The 25430-nt window shown below is 41.0% G+C and overlaps 1 protein-coding gene across 1 annotated transcript in view; it reads right to left on the minus strand.

Annotated features, from left to right (window-relative positions):
• The window catches only part of LOC148015229 (homeobox-DDT domain protein RLT2-like), a 66987-nt gene that overhangs the window by 31328 nt on the left and 10229 nt on the right, over nt 1–25430 (minus strand). The window contains exons 4-15 of the mRNA XM_087665187.1: nt 22890–23226; nt 22711–22790; nt 22490–22579; nt 22033–22185; nt 21727–21949; nt 21093–21193; nt 19322–19408; nt 13322–13474; nt 13020–13175; nt 12692–12898; nt 11767–12474; nt 10980–11531 (exon numbers count right to left, since the gene is read on the minus strand). Coding sequence (XP_087521313.1) covers nt 10980–11531; nt 11767–12474; nt 12692–12898; nt 13020–13175; nt 13322–13474; nt 19322–19408; nt 21093–21193; nt 21727–21949; nt 22033–22185; nt 22490–22579; nt 22711–22790; nt 22890–23226 — 2847 coding nt within the window. The remainder of the gene's footprint in view (nt 1–10979; nt 11532–11766; nt 12475–12691; nt 12899–13019; nt 13176–13321; nt 13475–19321; nt 19409–21092; nt 21194–21726; nt 21950–22032; nt 22186–22489; nt 22580–22710; nt 22791–22889; nt 23227–25430) is intronic.

Below are 25430 nucleotides of genomic sequence, written 5' to 3' on the forward strand. Positions count from 1 at the left end.
GTTGTTCCTACTCAAAGTGGGTCATCTGGAGCTCAATGCTAGCTACTTCCTAGATACTTTACTGATAGGAAAGAAACCCTGACTTCAGGTCGGTCCTAAGTGGGAAAGGCCGGATACTTCCGCTCGGGACAGACTCAGGAAGACCTAGATCGCAAACCCTGTGATATTCCTTGCGAGTGCCAAGTGGCGCTTTCTAGACTTTCTTCCCGATGGGCTGCTAAGACGTGTCCCACAAGAGGACGAGCGGACACGTTACAGCAATACACCAGAAATTAAATGCTGCAATTTATGACAGCAAAAATGAGCTGAATATTCAACTAATTTCAGCCATTTTTCAGCAAATAATAGCAAGTTTCAGTCCAAGTACATGTATAGCAGTAGAATGAATGACTTTCAGCAGTATGATTGCAATTTCAGCATGCAATAAATGCATACATCACTGCTAGATAACTCCCACTTCAGCAATATCACCAAAAATACATCTGCACCAATCCCACATCTGCAAATGATCACTAAGACTGCTGCAACATGAATAATCAGCAATACATCAACTCAATGGGAGCTGCCCAACATGTGTACTGCAAACTTATGTGCTCGCATCAACTTGTGATACCCCAAAACACCAAGAATTCTCTCCAATTTCTCCAAAATCGCACAAGCGGGAGATAAAAATGCTCAAATCACTCTACTTATGGCAACAAGATTGCTTCAGAAATATTCCCAAAGTGCATTTCATGCATTAACTTTGCCAAAATCCACAGATTTCAGTAAAAACCCCAAAATTTCACTGACCAATCTGCCCCGATTGCATTAATACATGTTCTCGAAAGCATAAAACGGGCAAATTTAGCAAAATTTCACAAAATTTTGCAAAAGCCCCAAATTTCTCGGGTTCAATTGTGCCCCAATGTCAGCCAATCTGACTCAGCTGACCAAAACTTCGCCAATACAGCAAAAGCCCCAAATTTTATGGGTCCAACGTTGAGAAATTTCACTCGGATGAGTAAAATTTCAGGAAGTTTGGCGAAATCCCCAATTCAAACGTGCACAATGTCTGCAATTTCTAACGCAGATGCCTCGATCTTGCATGAGTAGCACTCAATATGGAAAAGCCCCAAATTTCTGGGCATAAACCTGCACAAATCTGAGCTCTATGCCTCCAATGCGTGAACCCTTGTTAAGAGGAAGGGGGTAACTTTGAAATTAAAGAAATTTTTATTTCTTTTTATTAAAAAGAAACTGGCGAAGTTGCGAAAAAGGGGGATCCGTTGACCCTGCCCTAACGACTGTCATCGCTTGGTCGTCGCCTGTCGGCGCCTGGTCCCAATCGTCGCACTACAGAGTCGCCTGCCAACGCCTGGTCGTGTCTTGGTCCTAGTCGTCACGCTGGACACGAACTCCAGTCGTCTGCCCCGTGCCACCTATTACAGACAGCCGCCTGTCGACTAGTCCACTGCCGTCCTTGCCACCTGGTCGCCCGACTGTCGCCTGGACTGTTCACCACCTGGACTGTTCGTCACCATGCAACAAGTCGCCTGCACACACTGCAGTGTCACCTACGACTTGACTGTCGCCTATGAGCTGCCAACTACTCGTATCCTTTTGGTGGTCTCGAGAAGCACACGAAGCCTTAAGCTCTGATACCAGTTTCAAGGGATGAGGGTACACAATGGCGTGCAAGGTCAAAGCGTTAGCTGAAGAGCAGAGAGGAACTGAGAGTTAGAGGAAGAGTGAACGCCGAGACAAGTGTACCGATGTGATGGTACACAAAGAATAAAAAGAATGTATTTATATGTTAGGATACATTAAGGGTGTGTTCACACCCGTAAGTCTATTTACACGGAGACGAAGGGACTTTACACCCAACAGTAGACTCCACAAGATAGCCATTTGGATACTCCTCTTGCCAATCGTACTCGAAGACAAACATGTCTGCATGATCATGCTAATGCTATGGAATTCGTTATGGCAACAAACACACTTGATGATGATGAGCCTGATTCTTTTGAGGATGCACAACAGAGTGTGCATTGGATGGCAACAATGCAAGTTGAATATGACTCTATCATGAAGAATCAAACATGGGATTTAGTAACATTGCCTGTTGGAAAGAAAGCCATTGGTACTAAATGGGTCTATAAGCTAAAACAAAAAGCGGAAGGATCCATTGATAAGTACAAGGCCAAACTTGTGGCAAAAGGCTATGCACAAAAGAAAGGTATTGATTATGAGGAGACATTTGCTCCTACATCCCGCATGACTACGATCAGGTGTATGGTTGCATTGGCTCCCCATTATGGTTGAATTGTGCACTAGCTTGACATTAAAAATGCATTTTTACATGGGAACTTTAGGAAGAAGTGTATGTTCAGCAGCCCATGGGTTTTGCAGTTAAAGGATCCCAACACTTGGTATGCAAGCTGAAAAAGGCTTTGTATGGTTTGAAACAAGCTCACGAGCTTGATATGCCAAAATTGATGCCTTCTTACTCACCAAGGGTTCATTAACAGCCCAATTGAGTCTACTCTTTACGTATGCAAAGAGGGGGATCCTTGCTGGTCATTTGTATTTGTGTGGATGATCTGCTCACAAGGCCACATGCTGGTCAAATTTCAACATTTAAGAAAAAATTGCAACAAATTTTTAACATGTCAGATTTGAGGCCTTTACATTACTATTTGGGCATTTAGTTTATTCACAATACTAGAGGCATTGGATTGTCACAGTCCAGATATATTGGTTTACTATTTGGGCATTTAGTTTATTCACAATACTAGAGGCATTGGATTGTCACAGTCCAAATATATTGATAAACTCCTTGAGAGATTTGGCTTCCAGGATTGCAAGCCAGTAAACACACCGATCAAGACTGGACTTAAGTTATCTTTGCATGATGACAATGATATGTTTGACATCCATACATATGCTCCAATAGTAGGATACCCTATTTATTTATGCAACACAAAGCCAAATATTCAGTTTGCAGTTTCAGCCTTGAGTAGATATATGCACAGCCCATGCATGTCACAGTGGCAAGCTATGATGCGTGTTTTATGTTACTTGCAAGGCACTAGGACTCTTGGATTGCTTTATGCCGGCAGGGGGGGGCCGCGCCACTGCAGTTACATGCTTACAGCGATTCTGATTGGGCTAGAGATTTTGATTCTCATCACTCTACAAGTAAAAATTGTTTCTTTCTTGGCTCTTCTTGCATTTCTTAGCTTAGCAAGAAACAATCCATTGTTGCCACATTGTCTTGTAAAGCTCAATACAAGGCATCTTTCACTATTACAGTTGAATGTGCATGGCTAAGACATTTGTCGGCTAACCTTGATGTATCTGTCACGGAGTCTACTCCTTTGTTTACTAACAGTCAAAGTGCCATTGCAGTGGCACAGAACCCAATGTTTCATGCGCACACACAACACATTGAGATACATTTGTCAGAGAGAGGCTACATGCAAGGGATATCAACCTTGTCTACTATCCTACCAGCAACAATGTGACAGACATCTTCACCAAAGCTCTTCCTTGCAACAAATTTAAAGCAATTCGCAATGCTTTAAATTTGATCTCCTTTGGTGGATGATCCTTATATGCTAATCACTAATCACTCCAAGGGGGTTTATTGGGTTTTACTCACGTCTATGCTTACACAGGAGTGTCAGTGATCCGCATGCAAGACATCAAGGCACTTTTTACTCTCCATAAGAGAGGTTTTTCCCCCAATCACATTATTTTTCATCTATGTATTTATATTACACATTTTGGTCACTTACTGCACATTACACACATATGTGTGTGAACACACTTTAAGTCACTTACACAACCCTAAAGCCTAAGGGCTATATTTTGTACTTGGTGTCTTACTTTTAAATCTATGGAGGGTTGAGTTGTGACCACACACTCTCTCTCTCTATTATCATATTCACTCTGAAGCTTTACTATTGTTCTTTGACTTCAACACACCCAACAATCAACATATCATCCACAGAGTACCAAAATCATAAGGTTGTCATCACGCGCCTTCTTTGTGTATAAATACTAATCTATAACAATGCAGGTATATCCCTACAAGTGCATGAAAGCATCGAACTTGTGATACCATTCCCTATGTGCCTGCTTAAGGCCATAAAGGCTCTTTCTCAACTTGCACACTAGATGTTACCTGCATTTTTCCTCAAAACCATTAGGTTGCTGCATATAAATCTCATTATGCAAGTCCCCATGTAAGAAAATCGTCTTGACATCCATCTGATAAAGGTCTAGATCTAGTTGTGCAGCTAAAGTCAATACCAAGCATAGAGTAGTCATCTTGACTATAGGAGAGAAGACTTCATTGAAGTCAACACCATGCTCCTACTTAAGACCCTTAGCAACCAATCTGGCCTTATAGGTGGGCTTGGGACGTCTAGGGGTACTTTTTAACTTGTACACCCACTTGCATGGCAAAGCACGCTTTTCACTAGACAAAGGAACCAAATCCCACATATAATTTTTTCGCAATGAGTCAAACTCTAACTGCACAGCCATTTTCCAAGAGAGGCTATCATCTCTGCACATGGTCACATCATAGGTAATAAGCTCACCAACATATCTATCACCATAACATAATCCATAGATGATGCAAACCAATCAAGCTGACATCTATCTCTAGTAGACCACCGCAAAGCAAGCTGGGGGGCTTGTACCTCTAGTCTAACATCATGGTCCAAGGCCACAAGAGCATTAGCTGGTACAAGCTATCTAGGTGGCTGTACAAAAACAAGAGGCTCCTCCTGAAATATCACCCTGCATACCTCAACGACCTACTCAAGCTGCATATGCATTTTCTCCTAATGAAAAACATCATAGCTATGAATGACCTTCTGAGCCTGCAAATCCCATAGGTGATAGCCCATCTCACTTGTATCCCCATAACCAAGAAAGATGCATTTCACTAACTTAGGACTTAGCTTATTGTGCTTATCCTTGAAAACATAGCAGAAAGCCTCATAACCAAAGACAGGCACATGAGCATATGATGGAGGTTTTCCAAAACATATCTCCTCTACAACCTGATAGTCAAGAGTAGTGCAAGGGGATCGATTCAAATGTACGGCAATAGTAATTGCCTTAGTCTAAAAGTGTTGTGGGAAGCCTACCTGGCTAAGTATACTACACACTCACTCCTAAATTGTCGTATTCATGTGCTCAACCATACCATTCTGGGATGGGGTGTACGGGGCAGTCAACTTATACTTAATAACGCTCTCATCACAAAATTGCTCAAAGGCTTTAGATACATACTCACCCCCATTGTCAGATTGTAGGCATTTCAATCTATACTCAAACTGGTTCTCAACAAAAGTAAGCCAACGTTGAAATGTAGCCAAGACTTCCAATTTCTGCTTTATGGAGTATGCCCAAACCTTATGAAAGTAACGAAATACTTCGCACCACTTGAAACCAACCTTCCTCCTCGGATAGGGTGGTAAATCCCCGATTACAACTTAATTACAGCAGCAAACAATAAATGCAAATCTGAAAATACAAATTTACCTACTGATCTTGGACAATGCACACCCGATTGGCCCTAAAATCGGTGCCCCTTTTGGTATTTCTTTAGCTTTATTGAAGAAAAAGTTGATTTACCATGGGATTCTCCCAATCCCTTTCGGTATTTCAACTCCCCTTGCTGTCCAAAGTGACCAGCAAGTCTTCAATCTAATTTGCCCCTTGATTCGAGCACTTCATTAGCCTTCATCCACTTCATAGACGGTGGAAATGCCCCAAATTCAATGGCTGGCTAGTCCTCCACCTGAATTTAGCTGAAATTCATCTTCAGCCCTGAAAAATCCAAGTCTTGGAGCTTCCAATTTCTGACACGCTTTCTGAGGTCGCTGCTAAACCTTAATTTCTGCTGTAAAATAGGGTTTACAGCAGAGAAATTTGCAATTTCTCAACCTCCAAGGGTCCAAATGCTGAGATCTTCAGAGCAAGGCTGTTAAATGGCTCGAAGATGAGAGGGAAGGCTGTAGAGAGAGAAAATTCAGAGTTTTGTTGCGAAGAATGACTGAAAATCAGTCAACTGCAGCTGCTGCCCTGCCACAACAGCATGTAGATGCAAAGAACTGGAGAAAATCAATCATTTACTGCTGCTACCCTACCTCAACAACCTGTAGATGTTGTCTCCTGCTGTTGATTGGTCTTCTTTTACCCCTGGCTGCCTCAGAAGGTCCTCCAATGGCTGCAAATCAGACCAGCAACCTCTCCTCCCTCTTTCTTACAGGCTGAATTTATAAAAATGCCCCTCTCCAGTCTCTAAAGACAACTTTCAATCTTGCATGGGCATTTTTGGCAAGTGGCAGCCTTCCCAAATGGTTTTTCCAGCATTTTTCATAATTAAATATTAATTTTCAATCTTTAAATACTGAAAATCAATCTAATAATTATTTCGATGCCCTGAAAAATAATTTGACTTGCCAATAATTAAATTGGCTGGGCAACTTCCATTCCCAAGTGTCTCTGCACCATCTTTGACCATCAGATTGGCGTTAGGTACCATTAAACGCCACTTCTCTAGTGTCACCAAACAACTGACACTTATGGCCAAATGAATGACCTAGACCAACAACTGGCACCAGATACCACCAAGTACATGTGTGGCATAATGTATAGCAACTTTTGCCTTTGACATCCTGTGATTTCTTCAGGTTCCGAACTCGTAAATTTACTTTAACCCTAGTTGCACCTTACATGTGCAACATTTACTTAATCATGTGATTAAAAATTAATCCACATATTAAGTGAGGTTTCAAAAACACATGTTCTCATGACACAAGAAGCACATTCTTTCGATTAACCGCTTTATTTAAAAGTGCACCCTCTACATCCTGTAATTTCAGTCCATTAGCACGCATATTTATACACATAACAGTACGAAATGTGTCCCATGACTTTATCATCCACAAAGATTGATAGAAACAAGCTCCAAGGATGCTGAAGATTGCCTCGAAGCCTTGTTGGGAACAGCATCACGAGTCTGCTCCCCACAGATGCTAGATACACAAGGCTGCTAGCTCACCACAATATTCGGCAAACCTCGAACAAGTTGTCCCTTAGACACCTTCTAAAGGTAATCGTAATTGAGATGGCCAAACCAAGCATGCCAAAGCTCGAACTGAGTTTGTGAGATAAGAAGAAGAGAAGTCAAGGCAGAAGAAGACCACAACTTATAGACTCCATTCTCTTTATAACCTAAAGAAAGAGCCTCTCTCGATCCTCGATCAAGAATCTGAAAAGAATCCTCATTAAATTCAATCAAAAGGCCGAGGACACAAATCTTGTGCACCAAAAGTAGATGGTACCCCAAGGCCGGCACATATAGTACCTCGAATGTATGGGCACCACCACGTCCATCTGGAATAAGATGCATGTTGTCCCGTCCTTGTATAGGAATAGACGAACTATCACCAATGAGAATCTAGCCATGGAAAGGCCGTAAATGAGCAACACTTGCTAAATAATAAGTCATGTCCCGGGAGGCACCACTGGCAACAATCGACTCCCAAGTGTATGGGAGCCGTCAATGCAACATCAAAAAATAGCGCAAGTAACTCCCACTAGAATAAAATCGAATGTCAAATAAGCAATGCAAGCTCAAACCATCAACTACATAACATCCAAGTATCCAAGATATATGAAACATAAGCCGAGAGCATAAAACCAATAGATTCTTCAAGCCTGTAACTGCGTAAGCCACTGAAATTACCAAGGCATGTAACCACAACCAAGATAAATGGCACCAAGCTCAAAATTAAAGCTCAAGAGCATCCCATAGCATATTCAAGTATGTAGACCTATAAGCTCAATACATCCCATAAAGCATCTCAAGGTGTCATAGGGACGTGAACTTTTAAGATGCTTTAATCTTGCCGATAACATTTAATTAAGTTATTAATCAAATGTGCAAGGTTATTTAGCACATGTGATACACATAGCAGTTATTTTATGGTAACAAGCCAAGGACCTTGAGGATACAATGGATATCAAAGGCAAAATTTGTGATAACTTATGCCAGTTGGGCTTTGGGAACCCTCAGGATACAATGGATATCAAAGAAAAAAGTTGCGATAAGTATGCCAATAGAGCTTTGGGGATTAGTTGATGTCAGTTTTGATCCTAGCACAATTATTTGGCCAATATGTATTAGTGATGACACTAGGGATTGGCATTAATTAATTGATTAATACCAATCTAAGGATCAACAGAGGTTAGAAACCACTCCAGGTTACAAATGGCCAAGCCAATTTAATTATAGATTGACACATTTAATTTTGGGTAGGGTCAGAATGGATAAAATTCATTTTTTGGATTATTTAATTTTAAAATTTAATTAAATGACTGGATAACGCTGAAAAATGAGTTGGATCTCAACCATTCAATTAGTTACAACCTGGGGGGGGGGGGGGGGGGGGGGAGGGGGGCTGCTAGACCGTTTTCTAATCAAAGAATAGTAATTTGCTGCAGCAAGTAGAGAACAACAAGGAGACACCTTCCAGGGGCTGGCAACAACAACATTACTAATCAAGTGATAGCATTTTGGAGGTGCCTAGCAATAGGTGACTGTATTAAATGTAAGCTAGAGCAGACAACAAGCAGATTTTAGGGTTTTCTTGCGAAAGTAATTAGATTTCTCTCTCGTCTTGGCTTTCTCTCACCTTCTCTAGTAATTTCTCAAAAGATCTCAACATTTCTTTGCCATTTGGAGCAGATCTCAGTCATATTTGGTGAACAGCATGAGAATTTATGCTGTAAACCCTAAATTTCTACAGAAATTCGGGTTTGACAGCCACCTCAAAACCTATGCCAATAGGAGAAGGCATCGTACACTGAATTCAGAACCTGAAAATTGTGTAATTGTCAGGGAATTCAAATACTAGCCCATTCATTGTAAATTGGGGTAGCATTTGGCCAATTCATGGTTCCAATTGTGCAAGTCCTGGGTGAAAAGTCAAGGGACAAATGGTTCAAAATACTTGCTGATTGTTATAACAGCAAGGGGCTTTTGGAACAGCAAAGAAGATTGTAGAATCTCAACTTGTACTCATTCCATTAGCAATCTAGGGGCAAATCATCCTGTTGGTGCAAGTTTTGGGGCCAATAAGGTGTCCAATGTCCAAGATTATTAAGGTAAATTGTGCATTTTAATTTATGTTTATTTATTGATTATTGTAATTAACTGCTTAATTAGGGAATTACCCCCCTCTCCAAGAGGAAAGGTTGGTTTCACAAGGCATGTCCGAATGATGTACCGAAGGTTCAACATCAAATGAGCACCAAGAGACATCAATAACAGCTCCAAAACTCTGAGAAATGGACTGTTCGAGAGGTATTACAACAGACCTATCATAAACAGTGAGACAATGGCTGATCCCAGGAGCTCCAAATGATGCCCAAGTTCATGCCAAAGATACTAAGTACAATGCCAAGTGATTGCCCAAGGCCAAGAGCAAGTGCCACAAGCTGGAGATGAGGTGAGATGGATCATATCTTATCAAGAAGGGGGGCTTGGCCTGTCAGCACAAATTGCGCCTGTTGTCTTGGGAGAACTACAACGGCAAGACACCACACTAGAAGCTCAAGCAAAGCTCGATAGAGCCTCGGGGAGGTCCTAGATAGGGTGGGATAATCCCAAAGCAAGTGGGAGTGTCAAACTTTACCTCTTTAAGCTAAAGCCATAGCTGCCATTGATGAAGGGTTGAAGCTTTTCAAATCTGGGCTGAAGTAAACTAAAGGAGAAGCTCCTCAATCTCAGCTCTAATACCAGTTGAAGGGAGGATGTCCCAAGTGGAAGCCCACAAGCAGAAGAAAGAGCTATGGTGAAAGAAGCAACAAACACAAGATGTGGAAACTCCAACAGTCACAATGTGTGATCGGCCTTTCCTTATTCAAATGTTACTGAAAGAATAAAGAATAAAGTGACAGTGATGACACCCGCCATCTACAATGTATAGGTGTGCAAGTACTATCAATGTAATGAATACACAGGCGGTTAGGCACAAGCACCTTTACCCCCAACATCTATCCTACCAATGGTGCAATCAATTGATAAAGTCCCATAGCAAGTTTATCACAACTTCGCTTCACAATCGTGTTGTCTTGATATGTCATGTCAACCCTTTGCAAGAGACTGCCAGAAATTGCTACCTACCATGCTATCTAGCAAGAAAAGCTACAAAAGAAACCTATATATTTTGTGGTCTCAACAAGGCTCTACAATGTGGGTAATTTCATAAGCCGTAACTAAACCTATGAGCTGACCTTGGATCAAGGACGCACCATGGGAGCACAAGATTCTGTCTTTTTGTTTTTGCATAGTGATCAGATCTTGACATTGTTATCAATTGGCTAGAATGGGTCCCAGTACAAAAGACTAGTCGTTTTGCATTCTTTTACCTTAGGACCCCCATTTTGATCCTGGTAGCATGGGTGACCATAAAAACATTGCCAATGTATTTTTATCAGCTGGCTAGAATGGGTCCCAGTACAAGAGACTAGTCATTTTGCATTCTTTTACCTTGGGACCCCCATCTTGATCCTGGTAGCATGGGTGACCGTTCAAACATTGCCAATATATTTTTATCAAATGTTTCTTCCTTTGCATGATTGTCAAGCAAGGTGTTGTATGTACGTAAAGGGAGTTTCCCTACTCCTGGTTCCAAATGCTAGTTAAGTGTCAACAACCAGATAGCTTCCAGTGTTCCAAACATTGCCTCAATTACTGGAAACCTCTTGCTTAATATAAGTTTCTAGCCTATTGTATACCCCAAGTGTCTGAGAATGTCATCCTACTGTAAAGCCCCAAACAAAGACAAAGTATTTATAAGTACCTTAAAAGAACACACATGCGCTCACACCTGTATACATGCAACACAGAGACAGAGACAGACGGAGAGAGAGAGAGAGGCGCGCGGAAGGGGAGTATACGAAGAGACCTCTTGTGTGTCAATGACATGCCATCCATCATCCTCAGAAGTTTCGAAAAATATTCTTCCACAACCAGGATCATAGTCATTGTTGGAAGTTTTGAACTGCCAGTAGCGGTTATATCTGCGATCAAAACCAAGTGGAAGAGACCTATAAACAAACAACTCCTCTGCCCTTATGCTGATTTCTGCTTTTAACTGGGCACGAGACTTTTCAGCAGGACCTCCATGGGGAAAAGCTGCAGGCATGTCTTGGACTGTTCGAAGCCCTTGGTTGGATATACTCTTTTCTGCTCCAGCAGGATCACTTTCTGGATCAGCTTGTTTATTTACTGTATCTAAGGTCAAGTCTAATTTTGAATCTCTTGTTTCCGCACCCTTTTCAGCTCCACCAATTGGACTTTCAAACGCAACTTCACCATTTCTCACAGTCTCGGTCTTGAACCCTTCATCCTGTTGGAGAGACACCTTTAAAAGTTGTTCTTCTTTGCAACGCCGTTTGTCTAGCTGTGTTTCTGCCCACAGTTGTTTCTTCAAAAAATTTGCTGCTTCTAATCTCTCCTGCAAGAAATGGGTTATATCAGCAAATCAGCTGTGATCATCCATCATGAAAATTGTGATATGAAACCCATTGATGGACTAAGGTACAAGTACATATCCAAATTCAATTTTTTCACTTGACAAGTTTCATCGATTTGTGAGATAAAGCTGAACGCTGACTTGAAGAACCATGAACATTCAAGTACAGCATACATATCTACAATCGTGATCATAAAGCAGCAAGATATGAACAAACCTCAAGGGCCACTCGAACAGTATTGCCTTCATTGACCACATCAATCAATGCTACCACAGCCTCTAGCCTCTCTTCAATACTCAGATCACAATACTCTCCATCGGCCAAACCTTGGACCCAAGGTTCCCCCAAGTGATTTTCATCAATCTCTTCATGAATCTTGTTTGACACCACTTTATCAGTCACACAAGCTTCTTGTCCAGAGCTTGTAGAATCATCGATATTAATGCTTCCACCCTTGTTGTCCTTATTGTCTCTTTGTGTAAAGGAAATATTCATGGATGGTGTTTTTTCAGAAATATTATCATATGTCTGCTGCTGTGCGTCGCTTGTCAGAAGGCCATGTTGTTGAGTCCCCACATGGTCCTTATTTAAATTAGGCTCTGCCTCAGTCGGCACTCCTTCAATTTCATCTCCTTCAACATCTTCAATATCTTCATCAGTATCCTCCTCTTTTTCAGCCTCATCAGCATTATCTTGCTCTTTTTCGACATCATCTTCCTCTGTACTTCTGCTTTGAAACAGGCGTATCTTTTCCCTTGCTGTTTGCAATATATTTTCTGCTTCTTCTGGATCTTTCCTGTAGGCCACCCGAACACAATAAGTGGAAGGAGCGACCCTCTCAAAAAGCTTCGTGTCCCTGGATAAAGCAGCTGCAATTGATGCTTCTGGTGTTCTACTTGTGCTAAGGTCACGCAACCCAGATTGCTGTAGCCAAAGGGATTAAAACATAAGTAAGAAAACAAGATCAAGTACTACTTTTCTAAGCAACATAGCTTTCACAATTAATTTTTATGACTAGCTTTAAAATCCTGGTAGCTAAGACACTCAAAAGAATATGCCCTTGAAATTCTAGACAAGGCATGGTTCTCTGATATGTTTTTGGCTTTCATTAAATCCAATATTTTCATGTGATAAGACAAACCTGGATACGTTCCGCAACTTCGAGGATTGACAAACCACTCTCCCCTTCTATAGAAAGTACATGAAAAGCTGCAAACTTCACTGTTCCCGGAGTTAAACGATGGCGCTTTTTACGTCTGCGCCCCCCTTTTCCCTCCATTTGAGAGACAGCATTCTCAACTGCCTCTCCAGACCGCAAAGTATTGATAATAGCTTCAGCCTCTTTTCCCTGAAAAGAAATTGTAAATAAGACTCTCATTACTTCCTCCCGACATTATTATTGACCAGTAAAGAAGCCACCTTTAGATCTTGACATCCAATCCATGTACAAAGGAAAGCCCAATACCTACCTCATTGTCTTCCAAAGTACGGTCAGGTTCACTTGTATGTTTCTTCCACCTGGGTCCATAACCAGCAGATAGCCCAAACTGGCGCAAAATCTCCGGCCATGTCTGTGGATTCAAATGCTGCTGCCACTCACATATATCAAATCCCCATGCAAATGCCTGCAAAGGAATGCATTCATGATGAAGCAATAAAATGTATAACCAGTTGTTGAAAGTTCTTTTCCTAAGTACATAAACAGTTGGTATTCAGTTTTACTCAAAAAACTGTCAACAAATGCAGCCTTTCGTCATCAACTGAAACTTACAGCTTCAACAAGAAGAGGATGACCACCTCCAGAGAATCCAAGGACAGTCTGATTGCCGCCCAATCCAACGGATGAAGCCTCAGCAACATCTCTAACATCTTTAACTATTGTCTTTAGCAGCGCAATGTGCACTTCCCCTAGCAACCTAGGATCCTGCAATGTCCAAAAATCTCCCTCTCTCTCTCTCTCTCTCTCTCTCTCTCCGTAAATCTGTGTGTGTGTGTGTGTGTGTGTGTGTGTGTGTGTGTGTGTGTGTGTAAAGCTTGCTGAGCCAAAGAATAATCAGATGTACAAGGGGTCGTCTGGCCAGCATGCAAAAGCCATGCTCACCACTAGAAAAACAAAACCAAAAATATGTCTACTAGCAAGAAAAAGGATACCTCTAACCATGGACCAACTAGATAATGGATGACCACCCCTATTGATTTCATAGAAGCCACCTACCACACTAATAAGCCTCTAATGTGACCAATATGACCATGAATTCCAAAAACAAAGTCAAAGATAATACAATTTCTAGTACGCTAGATGTGCCAAAGTCCAATCCAATGCAAGTGAACAAATGAAGACATTGCAGCTGCAATGTGTCAATCTTGGGTAATCTTCCCAAGAACCATGCTTGATTAGTAGTTCTTTGAATTGTCATTGAAGTCCCAACCTGAAAAATAAAATCCCAATCTATCTAGCAATCAGGAAGGACATAGAAAGATGAGATGCTGTTGAGCTAAAAAATGCATTACAAACTGATTGCCTCTTTATTACAGCCCCAAAACATGATAATTACCCAAATTTCCTAGAGAATGTTCGTATCCCATAAGACCCCCCCTAATTTGGGAGGACCCACATGTACAAATAGGAGGCTGCCCTTCCATTCAGCCTACCTCCAGCTGGCACCTACTTCACTATTGCCTACAGCCCTCTATGGAAAATACCTCAGTTCATGGCCTTGCATCAGCTCCTAACAACCAGCCTTCAGCCTCCAAGCCTTGCGTTCGCTGCTGGTGGCAGTTTTTCAGCCCGTCTGCACTATCAATCAGCCATAGCCATCAGTCTCCAGGCAGTAAATACTTGTGTTTGCTGCATCCCGACAATCTGCAGGCTGCTTTGGCAGTTTTCCAGCAGTCACCATCTCTCCAAGAGCAGCCTGACTGCTTCATTTGCAATCTGAATCTGTCGCCATCATCCTCCTAACTCTTCTTAGCCTGTTGCCCACTATTGGATGAGAGAGAATGCTGTATAGAGAGAAATTTCAGAATTTCATCGCGAGAAACACTGAAAAGCTACTACTGCCCTACTCAAGCAACCATGGAAGCTATCACCTACAACTTAGGAAAAAGACTGCTGCCCCTCTTGTATGCTGTCATCTGCACCAAAAGGACATTGGGCTACTGTCACCTACTTGTGACGGGCTCCAAACTGCTGTCACCTGCTGGAGGACTAATCCTTGGTGGCTGAAATCACACCACCAGCCTCTCCTTGCTCTCTAACAGCCTCCTTCTTTCTCACGATGGCTGGAATAGACTCCATCAACCCCTAAAAACGTTTTTCCTACTTGCATAGGTAAGTTTTGCCAAGTGGCAGCCTTCTAATCCCATCTTCTAGCATTATTCCACTTATTAAATCTATTTCAAAATATTAATTCTGAAAATTAATTTAATAATTAGTCTAGTGCTCGAAAAAATAGTTCCACAAGTCAAAAATTAAACTATGGTCAATTTGTCTTTCAACTATCCTTGAGTAGTTATTATTGACCCTTGGATTAGTATTAATTAATTAATTAATGCCTAGTCTCTAATGTCATAACTGACATTAATGACCAATAAATTAGTCTAGGCCCAAATCTAACACCGGGTACCACCTAGTATCTATCGGCATAACTTATTACAACTTTTTCCTTTGACACCCGTTGCATCCTCGAGGTCCTTGGCCTATTACCATGAAATAATTGCCATGTGCCAACAACCTTGCACATTTGATTAATAACTTAATCAAATGTTATCAGCAAGATTAAAGCATCTCAAAATTTCATGTCCCCATGACACATACTCTCTGTCTCTCCTTCCACTCTGATGTCAGGTTCACAATTGTTTACTTCTATTTCTGCTCCTAATGTTTCTACTTCCATACAAGATATTGGTAATATTCAAGGATAAGATACTCTTCAATCTATTCACAAGGGTCTAAATCCTGAAGAGAATAGATACTTTTATGTAAACACAAGAAGAGATGCATATTAAAAAACCATTGGTTTTCCTTTAAGTTTTGTTTCTCATAGCCAATCTGAAGTTGGTGAATCATCATTTCCATCATCATCTACTTTTCAATTTCAACAAAATCATTTATCTTCATTCACATCTATCCCCTCCACACCACAATTTCCAATCCCACCCATCCCACTCTTCTCTTCCATGGCATCCACATCTACATTTACACATTCTTTGCAATATCTTTCACCACTCCACCTGTCCAACCACACGCTACACTTAAGGGATCTTCAAACATAGGCATATCCTTTCCCTTTAGTTCATCAACTTTTGCACAGTCAGGTAGTGGCTGTACACTGATAGCCAAGGTTTATCCCCCCAACCAATTCTATCCCACCCATGTGTCTCAAGCCCCACCCTTTTCTCCCAACTCCCAAGTGGTGGCACACTTTTGCCAACATGTCAATACCAAGTGGACCAATCTACGCCTTTTCGGTATAAGGATCACATGCCAATCAATCATCTCCTTTGTAAGACACATCTAGAGTCACCATGCCAAGCACTTCAATGCCATATGTAGCATTTAGTCACCCACTCTTCTATCCTATGCTAATAAACCCCACTTGAGAAGCATGATAAAGATAGCGCTCCGATCACATGCAGATGAGCAATTACACTCATCGCAAACAACCTCTAAACTTTGATATCATTCCATTGAACTTTTCAGATAGGCTAACCTTTAGCTCCTCCTTGTAACTAAGAGAGCAACTACAAGATGTCCAAAAACCTTATTGATGTAGACTTGTCTCTCAAAGTTCTTGGGAGTTAATTTCGAAGAACTAGCATGGCTAACCCCAAAGCTTGGGTTTTCTCCACTTGTAATTGTGCATTACTTCACGAAGTTCTTGAATTTGTTCTTGAATATTTTGTAAAGTGACGATGATATTTTCCATCATCATATCCATCACAACTAGGCAAGATCAAGTATGCAATCTTGCTTGTTATGAGGGCAATAAGAACTTGGGAAAGACAAGAATTGTTGCCTCACAACTTATAAGAGAATAACTTGAAGAAAAATAACTTATTTCTTTATTATAAAAGGATGAAGTACGACAATATGTTTCTTGATACAAGACAAGACCTCAATATAATACTAAATCAAAGACAAGACAAGACAAAAACTAGAGATACATGGCTTGAACTAGAACTAGAGAGGACTTATCTCGTAGGAGCCTCACAACTCATGTTAGCAAGACTAAAGGGCTTGTAGCCCAACGTGAAGCTTAAAAATGCATTACATGCTGATTAGCCTCTTAAACAGCCCCAAAACATGCTTATTTATTAATGAAAAATCCCTAAAATGGGGCGTGGTTCAAGAGAGTTTCTATGAAACCTTAATTTGGGAGGGTCCATCCACATCTATAAATAGACAGGCTGCCCCCATTCAATCTCTCTTCCTTTGTGCAAGTTTTTGACCCTTGTGTGCAGATTTCAGTCATCAGTCTCCCTCCACATGGCTATCCAACCTTTGCCAATCCTGCCATGCCACCTTTTGCTGCCCCTACTACTGGGGACTGCCCCTTGGAGCTACCACCCGCTGCTTGAAGGCCTTCCCCTCGCTGCATTCGGTGCTAATCAGCCATCGCTAGCATCCTCACCTCCTCCAACTGCTTGTGTTTGGCATCTACTGCCCAGACATCAGGTGGCTAATCACTCTCCTCCCTTTGTGTTGCTATGTTTGCCTACATTTGGCATCCTGGTACCCAAGCAACAATGTTAGCACCCTTCCTCCATCAGGCGACCCTCTGTCTGCTGTTTTTGCAGTCTTCTAGTGCCATCTTGGTTCTTTTGCATCATCATGGCTAGCGTTTGGTTCTCAAGTAGCATCTCGCCTCATCGGTTGGATGCATGAGGCTCCATTATATCATTCTTATTTCTATACATCCTCTTCTTTATTGAGCAGTCATCAAGTTGTGTTTATTGTGTGTCGTACACTTTGTATTTCTCTCTCTTTGCCCTAGCATTTTGCTATCAAAGTTGGGTACTCTTGACTAACACTTGATCCATGATTCAAAGAGCTTGGCATTCAAGAGCACACAAAAACACTTCTATAGATGTCTCAACCAACCTCACCAACGCACTCCTCTCGAAGCCTACTCCTGATAGATGCAATTTCCCCCACATTATAGTCTCTACAAGATTGATAGCTTGACTCTTCAACCATGACTCAAAAGGAGTTTCTCTCTTAGTAGATTCTTTATTCCAAAAACCGTGATAAATACCTTGAAGTTGTGATGAAGAGAATAGAGATAGTTAGAAGAAGCAAGACATCCCTCTGTTTGAATTCACCTCATAATACTCGTCCATTAATATGAATGAGGAATGCAACCCTTAAGAATTGCTAGAATGTGTTTTTGAACCTCTCGACCCTTGAAATGGCCATTCATGTTTCTTGACCCATTCCCTTTCCCTAGTCACCTGTAGTCGGCCAATAGAGTGCTCTTGCACAATAGACCATAATAGGCCCCAAAGGTTGGCACCCTTTGCAGTATTTCTTTATCACTATCAAAGCTTACATAAATCACAAGAGACATGCTATCACAAACAGCACTCTCAATGCCAGTGATTCCTAATGTGCCTTGCTCATGGACCAAACTTGTCTCTAGCGCATTGTCCTTAGTTGCTCTCACCAACCTTGACCAAATGCATGACAAATCTATCCCAATCAACTTACTCTAGCAAGTATACTATATATAAACACGTGCTATTCTCAGTCCAATTGACTTGCGGTAAGTGACATTAGGTGCAAACTTGGTCCCACATTGTTGCACACTGCAAACAATGTACAATGTTCGCAAAGCTCAATTCCAAATGATTTGATTTGTTGTATGAGACCTCAACCATGTTCGTGCATCAATCCTGGAGCTTTGCCCTAACCTTTGCATGCCCACTCATTGTCACAACAAAGGTCCATGTTTATAAGAGAAAATATGGATCTAGCAAAGAGGACAAAGCTAGACTGAGTTTTGGGAGGTTGCTCTATGGATTGGGGATCAAATTATTGACTCCTAAGGCTGGAACCATAACCAATTATATGTCAGCTTTTGTACTCTGGACAGCCAGCTCTTTTGTGAATCTAACGAAATTACCATGAGGGGCACCAAGCTCAAGGGCAACGAGCGTTATTATGCCAGTGTGAGAGCACCATGACTCCACTATTGGGAGTACTTTGCTTGCTGAATTTCAGTTTTAATTTAATTGTGTCTGCAATTTTATGTTTCTACTTCTCTTTAGCTCCACTGAAGGCCAGTTTTTATCAGAGATACGAGAGTTCTCCATTGTAATACTACGCCCTATATTTTAAGATAGTAGAGGCATGAGCTCCTTGTATACAGACACAGCTTCTATTTTTACTTCTTTTTTGATCCACATTAAAAGATACACCATGGATTAGCTGAAACATCATTTAGTCACACAAGTCACTCTAGCATTTAGCCAATGTTAGTATAAGCCTCCCCTGCTCCCCTGTCACTCCCCCACTCCCTACCTTTCTGCATTTACAATATTTTAACAGATGGTGCATGACACTTTTCTCGTCACATAAACCAATTCAGTCTTCAGAAGACATAAATTGCATGTCATAACTTTAGCCCTTTTGGCTTCTATCTTGCAAGTCAAATATTGACAAGTTAAGCATGAGAACAACCCATACTATATCAGGTCCAGCAAAGCAGCTAATAACCTCAAACTTTTCACAGACTTGCATATTGATTCACTGCTACACTCTGCAACTTACATAATCATGAAAAGCTTGCACAAGCTCATCCAATGTGAAACACCATATACCAAGAATATCAGCAAACGCAGTCAAAAATCGCCACACCTGTAGGGAAACACAGTAAAACGATTTAATTGCTAGAGGCTGGAATTATCTCAATTCCAAAAACAAACAAAAGAGGGAGAACTTATCATTCATTGTATCCCTAAATAACAACGGAACATGATAGTATGTTTTTGATAGCATAAATAAGTTGGGTGTGTCCCATTTAGAGCTAACCATTATCTTATTTCCCATTAGCATCCCATAGAATCATCACAACTCGAAAAGCACTAATCCACTCATAAGACACCAGTAGCAGACTGATATGTCAATCCATCTCCACACCCTATACATACATCTAAACTTGACTCATCAGTTCAAAATATATTTAAGATTGAGTCTAATCAAGGTTAGACCAGTGCAAAATTAAAATATTCGAACAAATCATTTAATGGTACAACCGTCAGCTAACAAATACCACCAGCTAAAACAGCTAAAAGTTAAGATGGCATGTGAGGTTCATTCAGCTTCGCAGAAGCTCTATCTCACCCTCCTACAATGGTGAAGATCTACCAAGTACATCCTGGTGGCTTGTCTTTCTTTTTCCCAAGAAAAGAAAATACTATAAAATGTCAATCATCACTAAAGGAAGAAACAGAGTGCATAACTCCTGATTGCAAAATAATGAACATAAGCACAGAGAATAGACATTTCCCAGACTGGCTGCTCTGAAGGAAGAACTTTTAACATAATGGCTGACAGAATAACCAGTCTGGTGGTCTACAATGGCATCCATATGACGAATCTCTAGAAGCAAAAGGGTGCCAGAGTCCCAACACTCTACAAAAGTATTTCTGGTCTTTGCTTCCTATAGGCTATGACAAAACCAAACCTGAAATCCTGTGTGCTTTCTAACCTCATCTCACACCAAATAATATATGTACTTGAACATCTATTATCATTCTTCCTTCTACATGCATTTTGGTTGCAATACAACAGCCCGCATGGACACTCAAGAGGCGGCTAAGGCTAGCAGTAACCCTCATCAGAAAGAGTCTGACCCACATAGACATCACAGAAAGTTCACATGGACCAAGAGCCAAGAACCGATGGACAGCAGGATTGAACTGAGAATACTGAAAGAAACCATCGCACATCTTTGGTTGTTTGTATGGTGAGCAGAACAGTCAGCAGAATTCAGGCACAGCTGTAGTCAGTCAATTGCAGCAAAAAGCAGCCATGAATGCTCTCTCTAACTGGTCAGAAGAGCATCCTGTCCTGGATTATTTTGTTACAGCACAAGTGTATCATTTTCTCTATTACATTGATTTCCACGTGTGCTGCAGCAATATCTCATATCTGCTTTGCAGTCCATAACTTTTGCATTGAATAGCATGTATAAAGACGTGCTGTAGCAATGATTGGAAATCGATGAGCGATAGTTTGGCTGTTGATTAACAGGTGAAATGGTTGGCTTCAGTTACATGATCGGTTTCTAACCTTCAAGTGACAGCTATATGTAACGACCTTGTTTCTCATGAGCAATGCTTTCACCGAAACCTAGAAAGTTTTCTTTTGCCAACTATCGGCATGGAGGAACTAATGCACCCTTGGCTGGCCGAGTTAGTATAAAAAAATACAACCAGGGGCTATAGAACAGGTAGAAGAAAGAAACATTATAAGGTTTTATTGTTCTCAATGTCAACAAATGCTCAAAGAACAAACAGTAAGAATGTCCAGAACATACCATAAGCAGATTGCCAACGTTCTTTTTGGAATCTACCCACGGTTGAGAAGCAAAAGGCTTTTTCATTTTGACCGACACTGGTGGAAACTTCTTCAATGACCCTGCAAGGAGTATTTAATTAGTAAAATAGTATGGCTAAAGCAATTCGAAAAACACATCCAGTCAAGTCAAGGATACTGAGATCAATTTTCTAAGCAGACCAGCATATGCATAAAAAGTTTTGCAAGGCTCAACAGCAGGTATGTCATCTCTTTGGAAAAAAGGGGGGCATATGCCTGACATAATCAGATCCAAAGCACATGATGACGATTGCTTCCAAACATGCTGCACATATGCATGCACATAGTCTCAATAGGACCATTGGTATTCCATAATAACAGAGAAGTTCTCAACAAAAGGGTTATACAGCATACGGTACAAAGTTTCAAACAGTGGAAATCAGGCAATAATGTTGCTAATCAAGTTGTTCTTACTTCAGGCAGTCATAAAGACTATCTGGGAAAAATAAAGAAGGATGAATCATATGCATCTTTATAGTATGTAGGAAATAAATATGTATGCTGACTTGCAACAATGGCTTTGGTAAACATAACCAATAAAGGCAAGTATCAGAAGCAATGTCATCGAAGCAAACCTTTGTACTGGTCCAAATCATTCAAGGTCTCACCATCTAACAAATAGATGGATGGCAAGTCTTGATTGACAGCAGCAGCCTCTAATAACTCTAAACGTTCATCATCAATCAGTTCAATAGACTCTCTCGCCAATTTTTTTTGCAATGCTCGTTCATTAGCAACTTTCAACCGTTCAACCTCCTTCTGCCTTCTACTTTCATCCTTCTGCCGTTGTCGTTCCACCTGATACAGTTGCATAAGAAAAAAAGGATTGGCATCTTCACTAAAAATAATCTAAACCCCAGTAAGAAGTGCAGCATACATACCCTCCTGAACTCTTTTTCCAAAACTCTTTCCCTCCGTTCCATTTCCCGCCGATGCTCCCGAAGAAGCCGTTCCTCCTCCCGCTGCCTATCTCGAATGACCCTTTCAGCCTCTTTGCGCTGTTTCTCCAGCTCCTTGCGTAGCTGTTCATCCCTCTGAAAGATAAGACCAAAGCAGTCAGAACTGTATTAGAACTCTACCATTGAGTTTTACCAAGACTGAAGAATCCAGGGAACTTAGGTATTTCAAGGCTTGTCAACCAGACAAAACTCTCAGGTTGAGAACAACCTGGGATAAACTCTTACAAAGGATGTGGGACTGAATAACTACTCAAAAACTATTCAAAAATCAAATCCTGAAAACATAATCAGAGGCCTTTAAGGGGAAAAAAAAGGATCTTAAATTGCAGAGAAAACTACAAGAAAAAGGATGCTGCAGTGCCTAAATTTTGATACTTGCCTTCCGCCTTGCATTGTCTTGCCTTTCAATTTCACGCCTGATTCGCTTCTCATGAGCTTCAACCTCTTTTGCAATCCTTGCTTCTTCAATCTAATGAAATTGATGGAGCACGTGTGGAAAAACACACAGCTTTTCAATAAATTGTTACATCAAAATGTAGCAAATATTTTAGCAAATAAAAGCCCACCCACAAAGCACAAGTTGCCCAAATTTATTCTTACCTTCCGCTTTTTGTCCAATCTTGCTTGGTCTTGCTCATGCAATTGAGCTAAGTTATCGGAATTTAAATAAGAAATTCCATCTGATAACAATTGAAAAGATGCATGATTAGACATAATTTGATTATCAAAGGTGAACCCAGGGATCAATTCCTGGCGCAATCCATCAAAATTGAGTCCACCTTTACTGAAGAGACCACCTGCGCTTCCATCTAATGGAGGTAAAGGGCTGTTTGCTACTGTACCAGTTCTGTCTTGAAAGCCAACTGAAGTTGCTAAGGCATCATTCCCATGAAGGAAAGATCCTCTGGGAGTTACACGATCAGCAGGATGACTACCACCAACAAAAAAATTTGGCCGAGTCAAAATATTGTCTGGGTGAGGATTCTCAAGCTTTCCCATTGGCTTGTCAGGTATAAACTTGTATTCATGCACAGCCCTGTGAGCCTGCTCATTGCCTATATTGAATGAACCTGATGTTCCACTCCCAAGACCTGAAAACTGAGCTCCTTTTGCACTCTACGTGTTTGCAAACAAAAACATCATGAAAATTATAAGAGTTTGAATACGCCAACAAAATGAAAATTGCACAGGATAATAAAAAGCTAGCACCACAAAGATAAGCATAACTCTGGAAAACTGTAAGACAATCAGTTCAATTAGTTTGACAACGGTATCACAAACAAAATGAAATGAACTTTGGAGTACTGAATTTACATTTTGAATGCAAGGGCTGTGAAAACCTTAAAATATGTTATTTTTAATTTTCCTTGTTCTTTGATCTGTTTTTGAAGACATGTACCTTAGCTCTTTCTTTTCATACTGTTTGGACACATGTAATCACTGCTCTTTAATGAGGCACTGCAAGTAAAGGCTGTGTCTCCTTATACCTTTTTAATTAGGTATTCTTTGAATTATGGCATCATCTCTCAGATCGAATCACCAATTCACAAGGATATTGAAGTCTAGAACAGTTATGTTGGCATTTGGTGTCAGAAACTAGATTCTGTTGCACCTCTATTTGTTAGACAACCAAAGTCTGATGGCCATTCACTATGTCCTAGAGGAAGTTGAGCATGTGTGCAGGTATGATTTTGGAATTTTAGTAAGATTGTGGACCTGTTTTAGGATTCCCTTCGACTAGTTTACCTCTATACCATGCCTTTTGTCATATGTGTTTGCTTGAGTATGCAAACATACGTTATTTTTGGAGTATATCTGGTCAAAACATTCTTATTCTTTTAGCTTTCAAAATCTTTTAAAATCTTTTTGAACCTTTTAAAACATGTTTTCGGCTACAAGAAGAATGTTTAAACAAAGCACACTGTTAAACTAAAGAAGGTGCATTAGCACTAAACCTTTCATTAAGCTCATTAAACAGCCCCAAAATTCAAATGCACAAAGTGTGCTTCATGTCCCAAACATAAAACCCTAAACTTTGGTTGGTTCCATCTCTATACATAGAAAGTGTGCTAAGTCATTCGCATCCTGGTTCCGCATCAGTCTACCCACTCCAATGGCTGCCATCTTCATCGACTAGCTGCAACCCATCACTTCCAGCTGTTGCAATGACCATCTACTTCTTCCGCCCTGATCATCTAGAGCTGCACACATCTGCATTTGGTTCCAGCTGCTGGCGTCATCATCCAATGCTGTGTTTTCTTTAGATTGAAACCACCCCAACTGCTGTTTAATTCTGCTGCCTCTCGCCATCAGTAGGACAGGCTGTGTTTTACTGTTCCAGCACTCCCTTATCATCGCCCAACTGCTGGTTCACTCTTGGATAAAGCTGTTCTTGGATAAAGCTCAACAATAGTCCAGAACTGTTGCCAGAAACTCATCAGATGCATCCCAAACTCTTGTTTCTCAATAGTGCTGACTACACAACCATAGTAAAGCATAAACCGAGCCAAAACCATGGCTGAATTGTCAATGGCATTCAATACACATGCTGCTGTCCATAGAACCAGCTGAATACCACTAAAATTAATGATCATACACTGAAAACCAGCACTCGGTAATCAATCTCTCATGATCATAACCTGATGCAAATGTACAGTTTCAGAGCTGCAGTGAAAACCATACCCATCTGCATACATACCACAGTGACTAGTACACTAAATAGTGACCTCATGGCAGACATACTGTCAGCACAGTACCTTGGATGCATGCTGAATACATCTGAGATCCACTATACACGAGAGCAGTTCATTCCTGGAGGAGTGGAAGTGCTACCTCCCCCTTGAGTATCAGGTGGTACTCTAGACCCTTGCCTTGTTGAACCTGAAAGAGCCCAATCCAAAGTCGGCTCTAAGTGAAAGGCATCAAGGTAAAGCTACAATCTGCTCAGATACCAATATCTTATTCAGCTCCTCTACATTGGACTAAATTTCAGCAGATACATCCTTAGGCACATCACCATAAAAAGGCCTCAACAAGCTCACATGAAAGGCATAGTGTATCCGCTAGTGTAGAGGCAATTTCCATGATAGCCAGCATTAAATAGAGCATTTGCATGACCAGCACTTATTCCTTGAGCCCCAAAAGCACAACGGGGTACCGATGCTTGCGCATATGCGTGATTTTGCACACCAGGTATCATACCAATGCCGCCATACATCGGATTATGCATTCCATGAGCCATACCCGAGTACATTGGGTTATGCAAACCATGCATTGGTTGCTGAAAATTATGGGGAGGTGTGCCATACATTCCCACATTC

Source organism: Lygodium microphyllum, chromosome 24 (assembly GCF_053477565.2).
Source record: "Lygodium microphyllum isolate KBCC chromosome 24, Lygodium_microphyllum_v1.1.10, whole genome shotgun sequence".
NCBI classification, from domain to species: Eukaryota; Viridiplantae; Streptophyta; class Polypodiopsida; order Schizaeales; family Lygodiaceae; genus Lygodium; species Lygodium microphyllum.